Below are 13,076 nucleotides of genomic sequence, written 5' to 3'. Positions count from 1 at the left end.
TGCATGTGAGTAAACGGGCACATGGGAGTAATCGTTTTAACTATTTCAATGAGTTTGATCCTCACCAGAATAACCATCAGTGAAGACATGGTGATACTCTCAAGGTGCCAGTACACTTGCAGTACTGCAGAAGTAGCAGACAAATGAATTCCTTTGGAGAGGTGTCTAGGACAGAGTTTCAAATGCCCTTCCTTAGCAAAAACACTTAAACTGGTGAGTAACCTATAGCCTATTCGCCTAATGGCTTATGGTGTTTGGTAAATCCTTCAGGTTAGCAGCCAGGAGAGTGAAGAGAGATAGTTTAGTCTTTCAGATGCTCAGTAGAGGTTCTTGCATACTCTTCAGCATGTCACATTCCTACCTGGATGGGGACAGCCAGAAACGAGCATCTCTCCCAGTATTTCAAGCTGACTGTAGTGTAAAAGTGGCACAGATGTCTGAGGCTGATGCCACAGTTAGTGAATAGGCCACTGTCTTCTGGGCTGGTACCATGCTAATGTGGTACCATTACAAGATCCCTGCATCAGGGCTCCTTGTCTTGGGGTAGCTTAGACCTGTGGAGAGTGCTTGGGTCTCTCTGTATCAGCTATGGAGAAGTGCTCCATATCCCTATGCCACAGTTTTCCCTCCTCAAAAATAGCCATTTTGCCCTATACAGGCATTCTGAGAAGTATTGCAGGGCTGGGAAAATTGCACCTAACATTTGAGAAGTTCAGGAACATAAACATTTTTAAATTTTATATCTTCATGCATCCATGGGCTATTACTAGTCCAGCTTTTAAAGGAGCAGTGAAAGGAGCACAGAGAAAAGGACCAAGTTCCCTTTTCATTTACATCAGAACTATTCTTCCTACACTGGTCAGACGCTCAAGAGGTCACATAGCATGAGTCAGCCTTGTCCTGGGCTCTTTCATTCAGATCTTTGATTTTGGGTATAAAGATGGCACCTTAGTGTGTCTTGAACTTTGCTTTCAGTCTTTTGTTCCAAAAGAATAAAGGAATAAACTTGGCTGAAAAGCCTTTTATCAGCATCCTAAAAATGCTTCAGCTGCTTCTGTTGCATTAGCTGCATGTTGGATTACTTGCAACAGTCCAGCTACCCACGGTAACAAAAGCAGCACTTTGTCCCTCAGTCCAACCGTCCATTTTGCCTAGTTTATTCTACACAGAATCCAACTTGTTCATCTTGCCCTGCAAAGACTTGTTTTTTCCCCCAAGACTCTAGTGTAAACAGACTAAGACTTTGTTTCTGAAGATCTCCATTTTGGTGTTCCTGTTAATTAGAGTGACCGTTCATACCATTTCTCATTGTTTAATATAATATTTGCTTTGTGTATTCTGAATACCTTATCAGTCATGAAGCTATAATCCTCATCTAAAGTGAATTAATTATGGTTTTCTAGACTACCTTCCAAATAAATATGTATCTGAGTAGATATGTCATTCTTCATAACTTGTCAAGTATTTATTAACAAGTCCTGTTTGCTTGCCAGAATTTGCAATACCATCTGTCTTCTGATGCATATCTCTAATTTATTAATAAGACACATCAACCACAAAGATGTAAGGCTTGGCATTAATGTACGTCATACCTCCTTCAAAGAATTTTTATGTAATAAAATCAATACAACATTAAATAAGATGGAGACAAAGTACAAACCTGTGCCTAATGTGAATTGAATCCTTTAGTACACCTCTGTAAATTTAACATGGATTTTTTTTAAAAATCTGAATTGTATTATTGGAGTTGAGGGACAATTAAGTTCATATTGTTTGCTACATATTGTAGCCTCATATCTACTGTGAAATCACAGAATCATGGGAATACTAGCTGGAGGGCACTTCTTAAATTCATTTAGTCAGACTTGGTGCTTGGGGACAGACAGTTGCCAGCATTAGATCAACACTCGGAGCAGTGTTGACGATAGTCAACACTAGAACAAGTTGTCTGTGGCGTTGACAAGCCACTGCTTGAAAACCAAGGACAGAGATTTCAAGTCGTTGGGCAACCTGTTCCAATATGTCTTATCAAATGTTCTTCTCAATATTTACAAAGTTCCCATCTATTGCAGTTCTCATTCATGACTTATGCGCCATGATTCAGGGTGGTGATATTGTCTAGACAAGATTGCTTCAAGCAAAATGCAGGTTGTTGTCTGGTGTTTATGGCCTTTCTAACTCTACAAATGTGTGGCAGAGTCCAATAATGAAAACAGCTCTTTTTGCTGGAATAAGTCATTTTACCTTCCAGAATTTGATTATAATAATTTTCTTTTTGCACTTTCTGTGCATACTCAGTTCTGCTCTTACTAGATCGTCACCTAGGTATTTATTGACCTTTAATATTTCAAGAATTTTTTAAAATTAATTCTGAGCAGTGTCTTCACAGCAAATGTCAGGTACTTGTTTTCTCTAAATTACAAAGTTCAAATCTTTCTTCTGTTGGAGAACATTATGGATGTGGAAAAATCTTCAACCCGTGTTTTCTTTTGTATCTTTAAGGAAGGAATACTTCTTAATATGAATATACTACAGTAAATATGGGATTTCCTAATAGTTACCTTTTATTAGACTTTTCTAATGTGGCCGTTTTTGCTTCCAGTGCCTGCTTCTGCTTTATATTGCAATCAACATTGTAACTGATATTGTTGCAATGCCTGCCTGTTGCTTTATACCCTTTCATCCTTTCTGACAAATTTTTTTTTGTCCTTAAAGGTTATACTTCTTTTTAATGAAAAAGTGATGGCATTTAGTCAATTTAATTTAGCTTCCCTTCTTCCATTGAATCTTTAGTTTACTGCAGTCCACTCCTTCTCCCAGTCTTTGCTAGAGTCAAGAATAGCTTTGAAGAAACAAATATAGTATTCAGTAGTTGTTCCATATGTTTTTCTGTAACATAAAAGACTTATTTCCATCATATTAGAAGGCTCATTTGGAAGCCAAGAATCTTCAGGTTTTTACTCATGTTTCTTGATGGTGATAATGATTTTCTTGTCAAACCACTCGCACTGATAGTAGGGATGCGGACCTTAATAATCACCTCAGACGGGACCTGAGATAATGTGAACATTGGAAGTGGCTTTGTCCAATCTTAAAATAGGAGTTCAGTGAAAATACTGGGCTACTGCAGATGTGTGAGGCCCTGTGATGGGCCAAGAGAAAAATGCTTTTATGGCCAAGTATGCTTTCCCACTGGATCTTGAACATTAAGTACACACAGCCCATGAAAATGTACACTATCCCCATGGCCTGTGCTCCAAGTGAGGGTCCAATCAAGGAGATCTTTGCAGACTGGAAGATCTTTGCCCTGGAAACATGGCAAAAAGAAGCTAGTGGCTGCTCTAGTCAGGACTGCGGTGGAGTGCCCGTGGATGAGTTACAGCAGCAAAGCAGCCACAGCCCTTCAGCTGCCTCCCCAGACTCCTAGGTATGCTTCTCCACCTCTGCGGCTTAGATGACTGGAGGCATCTTAGGTTCTGACTGCAGTTTATTTTGTCATTCCACACAACTCAATGCACTTTGCATCCAGGGTATGCTGGCCTCTAAAACACCTTCATGTTCTTTAAATGTGAAAACAGCTGTAAAACAATTTTTGTTTTTTATTTAAGTAGGAGGACAAAACAGTCATGGTAGACATATGAACTGAGCAGCTAGATTTAGGAATTTAAATATCAAATATAATGGGGTATATTGGAGGTATTAAAGCACAACGCAACAGTCAGAGGTCTACTGAAAATGCCAGTATTATCAATTATCACCTCTCTGATTTTCCTTTGGAGCACTTAGTATTGGCAGGAAATGCAAAATCCCTTACAACTTTCTTTTAAAATTCAAATCGCTCAATTTAGGATTCAAATTGCATTTAAAAATTGTTTGAATTGTTTTATGTCCCATAAAACCTCAAACTATTGGTGTGCCTAATAAGAGAAAGAGCCCTCAAAATACTGAACAGTGCTAGGGTTCAGGCAAAATTTCTATCAAGCCAGCAATCAACAGTTCTTAATATCCTAACGATCCTATCCTAATGATAAAAACAGCACATACCAGAATGTGATAAGGGATATGTAAGGGATAGAAAATAATTGTATCAACACAGTATTCAAGGAGGTTCAAGTTCATGCTCGAGTCTTTTGGTCAGTGGAAAAATACCATAGCAGGAGAATTACCATTAAAAATAAGTCCATCTTGTTTCAGTGAGATCTCGTAAGTTCCTAGTTACTATTTTCTCTGTTCTTCTTAATTGCTATCTCAGCACCAACACATGACTATGAGAGACCCATAGTCTAAGTAGCAAATAAACTGGAGACTCTGCAACAACATAGGCATAAGCCGAATTTGGGCCACACAGCAAATCAAGAAATTCCTTTCCAAATTGCTGCAGAAGCTCAGCAAGACCTGACGAAAGTCATACCTGAAAGGCAGTAACATGTCACTAATTTTAAAAGAAGATATTCACCAAACCACATCCAATTGAGCTCTCTGCCATTGGAAGGTGTTCTATCTTGCACAACGGTTCTGCTTCTCATTGATATTAATCTGTCCTGCAAGAGACTGACAGGTCTGTTGGAATGGTCTGTTCATTGACCCATTTATTTCCTACCCTGGTTAGATCTGTAATTGTGCCTCTTGCCTTGAAGCCATGTACTCATATCCTCCATAAAATGACATTTTAGTAGCTCAAGCAGAGCTTTAATACTGTATGACTACGGTAAAAATTTCCTTACAGAGTTATGAGGAGAAAAATCAGAGCAAGCAGTGGATATATGTTCCTTTATTATTCCTAGAGCTTAATTTAAGCTCACGAGAACATAGAAGTGTGATGTCAGATGTCAGATCACATCAGAGGTCCATGAGTGTCGTGGTTTAACCCCAGCCAGCAACCAAGCACCACGCAGCTGCTTGGGTGGAACGGATTAACTCTATCCCAGCTGAAACCAGAACAGTGAGCCAAGTGGCCTGTCTCCAGGAGTGGTCAGTACCTGCCATTCAGAGTAAAACTACAGAAATAACCTTAGATGTTTTCCGGGAAGCTGATGGGGAATATCTTGAAGGATCTGACCATACAAACTTCAAGCTTATTTTGCCTTTTTAAGCTCAGAGCCAGTTGTATGAGAGAAAAACCCTTCAACTTTAAATATTTTTTTCAATCATTTTGAAGTCAGCATGAATTATTCTGAAGACAGGCATTTTTATGGTGGGATTTGTTGGAGTTTTTTCCATTTCATGTCAGCCTGGGCTCATTGCTCTCAGATGCTACCTGAGAATATGTGCTGAGCCAGGAGCAGCCCACGCTGCTTCCCAGCTGTGACGGTGTCCCTTTCCTGGGGGAATATTTAAAATTGGTTACAGTGTTCTTAATAGCAACATCATAAAATTGTCCTGTGTTCCTTAAGACATCCACCCCTGTGAGCCTTCAGACACAGCTGTGGGCTCTGGGAACACAAGAGTCCTCTCTGGTTTTATTTCTGTTCACTCTCAGCCCTAATCAGCTGTGTGGAGAGGATTTCTGTCCTGTTGCTGCCTGTGTATTAATGGTGTTTCTGTTCTTAGAAGCAGCTGGGTCCCATAGGCACGGCTAATGACACAACTTAGCCTCCTCAGTCTTCATGACAGGTGATAACATACATGAAGGGGAAAAAACTGTGAAGACCCAGGTTGAATTGACAGCACTTGAGTTCAGTAAATTCACTTTTCTATATTAAAGTGCAACTTATTGACAGCCAAAGGAGAGGAACACAGATGGAAGCTGAGCACTGTATTACCAACTTTGGGAAGGGGAGTTGATTTTCATGAAAAAGAAAACTGCTGAAAAGGCACGTGTGAAGTTCTGCCTGCATTAAAGCACTGCCTCAGGGCAGCTGCACTGCCTCTGCCCCCTGAAACTAGCTCAGGCCCTCTCCTGAGCCCGTTCTGACCTCTCCATCACACCACGGTGCACAAATACCACAGCTCAGAATCCAGCAGCATAAAGCTGCAGGTGACAGTAGTATGACGTGGTTAAGTCGTATTATTGTAGTTACTGCATGCAGTTACCGTGTCACTAGTAAGAGCTGTGGACGGGGGCCCAGAGAGGAGTCACGGTGCCAGCAGAAGCCCTCCGCAGAGGTGTGTTACTCCTCTTAAGGCCCGTGCCTGCAGTCGGTGTTGAAGGCACTGCTCTCGCCAGCACAGCAGTCTCTCATTGCCACTCCAAAAATACTTCAGTGTGCATGCAAGCCTCTTTTCACACTTACATACAGTTTATTCTAGTGGCATGCAGAAGTTTTTCTCCCTGCCTGTTCCTGAAGGGCTGTATAAAGCATTGAAAAAAATAACCTGGTTTGGTTTCACCACCTCAAGCCCACAGAGTAAGAAACCCCAGAATCAGGTTCTGCCTCTGTCCAGGCTGCACACTGAGCCCAGCCAGAGCGGAGGGACAGGGGAGCAGGTGACACAGGACAAGCCGGTCATCCCAAGGGCCAAGGCAAAGACCCCTCATCTACTTCATCACCAATTAAGAACGGTTTCTTCTAGTCAGGACAATAAGTGAAAACAGGGAATGAAGTTTGGCTAAGATTCTTACCAAAAAAACCTGATGCTACAGAGGTCATGAAATGCTTTTATTGATGGAAATTTTTTTGTGGTTGAGCTTACGGCAGACTGGAATTTCCTACCTCTCCCCACTACAGCTATAAATTATCTTTCCCCAACCCTCTTACCAAGGGAAAATGTCCAGCTGCAACTGGGGAGTGGTGGGCAAACACGGGCTCATGGACAGACCTTATGGTGGGAGGAAGGACTCCATATCCAGGGCAGGACACAGCAGGGCTACAGAGGGGACTGTACTCCTTTCTGCTGTGAGGTGCCTGGCTGGGCTGGGAGGAGCAGCTGGCTTTGCAAAGGAAGGGATGGGGCAGGTGATGGGACGAAGTACAGGGAGATGGAGAAGTGAACGTGAGCACCCAGTGACGCGGGGCAAGGAGAGCCCAGCTGCCGTGTGGAAATCCCTTGATAGTGACCACTGCCAAGGAGTCTGGGGCCACGTGGATCTTAACTGCTCAGTTTTCCCCTCACCAGCACAAAAGAAACAATATACAAGTTTTTATACAACTTTTGAACCCAGTCGGCTTTATGAAACATGGCACGATGCCTTTCTGCCTGCCAGAAAATGCTGCCTGCTTTCTCCTCCCATGCTTCTTGAGATAAGGCTCTGCCCACTCCTCCCTTACCTCTCCTTAGTATTTTGTCCCTCTCCCTGCCCTCTGCTCCAGCACTGGTAGCTACTTTTTTTGCCAAGGCCCTTTGGTAAATACAGTGGGGTTCAGCAAAAGCTTTACGCATCTGCCAAGATGTGTGGCTACAAGGGACCTTCAGCCTTAAATGCTTGCTGCAGCCCATTTGATGAATGGGCATCACAAATAGCAAAAGCAAAGTGTTTAGCCAGAAAGTAGCAAATTCCTCAGACTGCACAGCCCCGTATCGTACAAGATCTTAGACGTTCATGAAGCCTGAGGGTGCAGAGATGCGGTCAGGAAGTGTGCTTATGGCGCAGATATATGTCACCTGCAGCGGCCTCTGACGGCTCGCTAAACCTCCCACCATGAGCTCCACATCCATGCTCCTGCCCCTGCCCCAGACCCCGAGCTGGTGAAAAGTGATTCATTTTGTTGGGTGGCCAAGCTGCTATGGCATGGGTGAGTAGCAGTGTTGGTGGTTGTGTAGTCTTAGAACATGACAGATGCCAGGTGGCTCATTCCCCAAGCAAGCATGGTGAGATGCCTTTTTGTGTTACAGGGCAGAGCTATGTCACTTGTACATAGTCATTTGTCTTAGTATCTAAGGCAAATAGGGACCATTGTGATCATCTACTTTATGCAGTAGACACAAGCGAAAGGATTAATCAGTGAAAGAGCTGCTGGAGATGTGCGGCAAGAGGAGATGAAATACCTACAGTGAAGACCATAATGTGTTGGGCTTGTGATGCACCTGGCTCCATTCAGAGCTGTGAGCTCTCCTTCCAGGAATTGCCACATTGCGAATAATAGACAAAAGAAATAAAACAGGACGTACTGATCTGCAGCACACTGTACTTGTTGTGGGACAGCAGCATGCCTTGGTTATCTTACCACACACATTACACAGTGAGACCACTGATATTTTTTCTGACCAACCATCTAAAATGTCCACTTAATTATATGCCGGCCAGACTGAAAACAAAAAATGGAGATCTGTCAGCATGTTTTGTCTAGCCCTTTGAGGAACAAGTCTCTGAGGTTTTTGGAGACCATTTTTAAGAGGCTTTTCCTCTCCACTCCCTTCCAAATGGCCTAGTTGCTTTTGTTGGATTAAAGTGCAGTCAGGCATCACAAAAGCAGGGATATGTTTAGCCTCCAGCTCAGTTTCTGGGTAATGCCTGGTTTGTGAGTGGTAATTCCAGTTGTTTGTGCTGCTACGGGACTGTAATTTCTTTCTATCGGCAAGTCCCATCTGATGAGGATCTGCTGGCTGTGACACGTACCCTGACATTGCCCTGCAACGTGAGATTATGAGGAGCTTCCGTTGCTGAAATTATGTGATTAAAAGGAGCACAGTAGGTGATTAGAGCTGCAGGATGACTGCACTAAGCTCCTTGAGAAGGCTGGACCCTGTCTTTCAGCAGAGTCTGGAAAGGTATCACCAAAAACCAGTCTGCAGTGAAAGAGCAGAGCATGCGACTGGCATAGCATCGCTTCCTAAAGCCTCAGGGGAGGAGTGCATGTGGCTAAGCCCTGGGACTTCAAAGGAATAAAACGAAGGAGGGTTCAATGCTAGCAAAATTGAAGGTTTTTATAGGAAATAAATGGTTTTGTGTCTCATGGAAGGGGTAGAAGTCCCAGGGGCAGAGCAAATGATAGAGGAGGTTGTGGAGACAAGTCTGGAAGAGAGAAGTGAATAGACAAGAATGAAAGAAAACGCATGGTGAAAATCGGGTGCAGTAAGGCCTTCTAAGGCTTGGCAATACTCTTGATAGTTAATTGGTATTTACATTTAGGGGTGCCTTATGGCCTTGGGTTTATTGATATAAAAAAATCCCACTCCACCCCATGGAGCTACGTAGGCAGATGCTGCCTACAGGAGGTGGTGCTGGCAGTAAATCCACAGGCGCTGGTTGAACTGCAAGCAAATACAAATACGAAACCCAAATACACCAGCAAAGTTCTGCAAAAACAATGTGAGACCACACTGTAATAATTTCCCTCTCTTTCCTCAAGTCCAAGTATACAAAGGCAAAGTACCCAGCCAGCTGTGCAAGACTAAGTTCTGAGGTGCCTTGGGGCCTCTCGGTTTGACAGTGCGCTGTGGCAAACCTCCTCCCATTCCCAGTGGCATCAGCTGCTTCCCTGTTTTAGGCTAAATTTACTGATGGAAGGCAGCAACAGAGCAGCAGTGAGGGTCATCGCAGGGGTGCTGTGCAGAGGGGCAGGCACCCTGTCCTGGTGATGGCCACTGCCAGCGGGGCAGAGCTGCAGGGTCGTGGTGACGTGGGGAGCAAGGGGCAGGAGGCACCCTGAAGGACACCAAGGGTTGGGTTGGGGGTCTGAGGGACGGTGAGGAAGTTGCCAAAGGCTTGCTGTGTCTCTGAATGATAACCCGTGACAGGTACAACACGGTCACTGACGTTCATGCTCCCTCTCGTTGACAGTCACCTGTGTTTGAAAAACAGAAGTTTTTGCGGTGATGCTGGCGTTCTTAAATCTCACTGATCCCCATCACGCTGTCACAAAGCTGAGCTGGGAGACAGCTGGTGTTTAACCCCTACCAAAACCGAATCAAAACAGGAAACCAGTTTGCCTCCGAAGGGCGAACGGGTTTGTCGTGAATCCTTCGGAAGCCCGCACCGGGTACCGGGCCCTGGCCCCGCTCCCGCCTGCCCCGTGCCGGCGCCCGCCTCGCCCGCCGGCGCCAAGCTGAGTGCCGCCCGCCGAGGATGCAGCCGGAGATGGAGCGTGCCGAGGCAGTGGGGATACGCGCACGTCTGTTCTTTTCGTACCCTTTCCCAACTGCCTGTGCCGCTATCTAGCTATCTGCTATATGATGAATAACAGCGCAGCAGAGGCTGGCAGAAAAATAGTTTTGTCGGCAAGTTTTTGAGGATATTATTTATTTCAAAATTTCCTGTTATTTTTTCTTAGCTAAAGACCCAGACAGAACAAAAACAGAGAAGTGTTTTGTGTCTTGTAAAATAGATGCAGTAAAAATGTTACATTTTAGATAAAATGCATAGTTTTGAAATTCTCGGTACCCAAATATTTTTTTAATAAAATATTTACTGTTTTATAACTTTTCAGTATGAAACAGGAGAGTTAGTAAACTGAACGTTTCATGAAAATAGTTCTTTTTGGTTAAAAGAGCATTTCATTCTGTTGGAAGAAAAAAATAAAGCCTGTATTTCAACCAATGGTTTTGACTGGTTCTCTAAGAACCCATGTGCTGAGCTGAAATATATGTATGTGTGTATACATACACGTGGAATCCATGTAGAGATGCCATATATGAGAATGATTCTTTATACTTTTAACTGTCTTACATAACCATTTAATTTGCTTCTGCTCCATTAAAATTAAATCTCCTGTGGACATGACAGTCTCTGATAATTCACTTAATCCACACTCATTAGCATTAACCAAGTGCTTTTCTCTGTCTTTCAGAAAAAAAGGACTTTGAAGGGTTCTGTGGAGCTTTCCAGGATTAAATGTGTGGAAATTGTGAAAAGTGACATCATCATTCCCTGTCAGTATAAATATCCTTTCCAGGTGAGTCTTTCTGTTGACTATACTTACAGTGATATCACTTCGTATTGTATTTCAGTAAAATTCTCCCTCACAGTGCAGTCGTTAATAAACCCAACACGAGGGTGAACAACAAGGGAAGAAAAAGGAGATCAAGGTTTGAAGTGAACTGGGAAATCAGAGACGGAGAGTCATTACAAGATCCATAAACTCTTACACTCATTGGTTTTAAATTGGAAGGGATCGTTAGATCTTCTAATCCCCTTCCATGTTTAACACAATTTCCAGCTATCCTACTAGCTCGTGTTCGGGGAAAGCCCATCTTTCACACAGGGAATCCACCGATTCAAATCCACCAGTTGGATTTACCTGTGTGGTGCTGAAACGAAATACATTCAGTGGCCCTCGCATCAGAAACTGGTGAATGTGAAGCATTAGGGAGACTATGCCAGACAAGAACCGAGAGGGCTTTTAGTGATGCGATGGCCTAACGACCAAGAGGAGGACAGTGCTAGCTCTCGGATGAGGAATTGTTAGACATTGTCTAGTGTTAATTATTAATACATATGGGATACATTTACATTGCCATGTAAGCATAAATGCCACAGAATATTTGCTCAGCTATTGCAACACAAATTCCCAGTTTGTCATGTTATTCCCTGTGCTGCTATTTATCAGAATTTTATCATACTGGTGACATTATTTTTCTCAATAGTTATTGTGTATGGATTTCAGCGAATACAGGGTCATCTCTGTTCACAGATGGCTTTAAAAGAGTGAATTACCTGGACTCAGATTTGCAGATAAAAGCTGATCATTGTGACCCATGTACACAATAAATGTTTAAAAAGATAGACAACTTTATAAAAAGAAAAAAAGACAACCATAAAGCAAGATTTTCTTGTTATCCCAACACCAGCATCAATTTGGAGGCTTGGCTTGTTACTGTCATTCTGACAAATCATGAAGTAGGTTGTAGAGTTTTCTCTAACCCTTCATTTGGACAGTAAAAGTGCATATCCACCATGCTCTAGTCTGAGACCTGGAAAATGTTACCTTGCAGAGATATGAGAAGGGAGAGGAAATAATTTCCCAAGCTAGGTTGGGTCAGGAAAGCCTCCCTCCAGCTTGGGGTGGTCCCCAGCCAGGATGATAAAAATTGTCCTGCAATATTACAAACTGTTGGTAAGTTGGTGCATAATAAGCACTCAAGAAAGCAGATGATCAGAGTGTCACAGCCTTGCTTATGGGCATTTGGGAGCCACAGAAGATGCTGTCATACGCTGCAAACAGCCCTTGATGGGCAGCCCGATGGGAAAGCTCTTAACTGGGGCTGGGTGGGTAGGAGCTGCCTGGCTGGGGAAAGCTTGATGGGGGAACCTCAACTGCTCTTAACTTGAGTGAACATGGACCAGAGAAGGAACAAAAGCTATAATCGGTTTGGTTTTGGTCTGAACTTCAAATCTATGTCTCCATAGTTCCACTGCTTGTAGGAACAGCAAAATAAAGCAAAGGTAGTGGCCTATACTGGTGGGACGGTAACAGTGGACCAGTCATGATGGACAGTGCTCTGAGGAGGTCGTGGTAATCACTCCTGCTTGTAGCACAACTGAATTTTGACCCACAGTCAGTTTTGTGGTATTTTGTAAAATGATATTGTCTGTGCTTTTTTTTTAAATACCTCTGCTGCACCCAGCTGTAAATCTTCTGTGGAACCACCAGTGGCTTTTTGTTTTTGTGTGGCTCATCTGGCATGTGAGCCCCTTGCAGAGAGGCACGAAACGAGTGATTTTGTGCAGTTATGCATGCTCATGGCTACCTCTTTTGGAGATCTGCTTACTGCAGATTTCAAAATCTGCCTTAGATTGTCAAAACATTGTGCAGACATAACAATAATATCAACAGGAGTGGCTTTAAATGAGTGGGAATTATTCCACCCCTATTTCTATTTTTTCTAAAAGAGGTTATAATTTATCTCTCCGTAGCATGCAAAGCAACTGAGTCACATGGCTGGCTGTGTGTGCATGCAAGAGCTTCAGAGCAAGAGATAGCAAATGTTTCCTGTTCTCTTAACAATAATCAACATTGCCTCATCTACACCACTGGAGAAACGTTAAAAAACAGCTACTGTCTTGTAGAAAACCCTGTTTAAAGAAAGCGGTCAAAGTTTTTCAAAGCATCTGTGCATCAAAGAGACCATGTCCCATTTGGAGTTAAACTGTTGAGATAAATATTGGAAGAGAAATAGAGATTATATGTTACATCAAATTTTAGGCCCAAATGTAGTCATCCAGTTCAGTTTCTGAGTCATTTTGGTTCTTGTGATGA

At 43.0% G+C, this 13,076-nt stretch overlaps 1 protein-coding gene across 2 annotated transcripts in view; it reads left to right on the top strand.

The window, feature by feature from the left end:
- ITK (IL2 inducible T cell kinase) overlaps positions 1-13,076 on the top strand; it is a gene marked incomplete at its 3' end in the record, with an annotated part of 31,479 nt that overhangs the window by 3,785 nt on the left and 14,618 nt on the right. For both annotated transcript variants that reach the window (XM_082006427.1, XM_082006426.1), the window contains exon 2: positions 10,668-10,772. In XM_082006427.1, the coding sequence (XP_081862553.1) occupies positions 10,668-10,772 (105 nt within the window). The remainder of the gene's footprint in view (positions 1-10,667; positions 10,773-13,076) is intronic.

The sequence above is a fragment of the Phaethon aethereus genome (genome assembly GCF_964289735.1).
Source record: "Phaethon aethereus genome assembly, chromosome: 14".
NCBI lineage: Eukaryota > Metazoa > Chordata > Aves > Phaethontiformes > Phaethontidae > Phaethon > Phaethon aethereus.
This window is presented reverse-complemented; position numbering and strand designations above follow the sequence as displayed.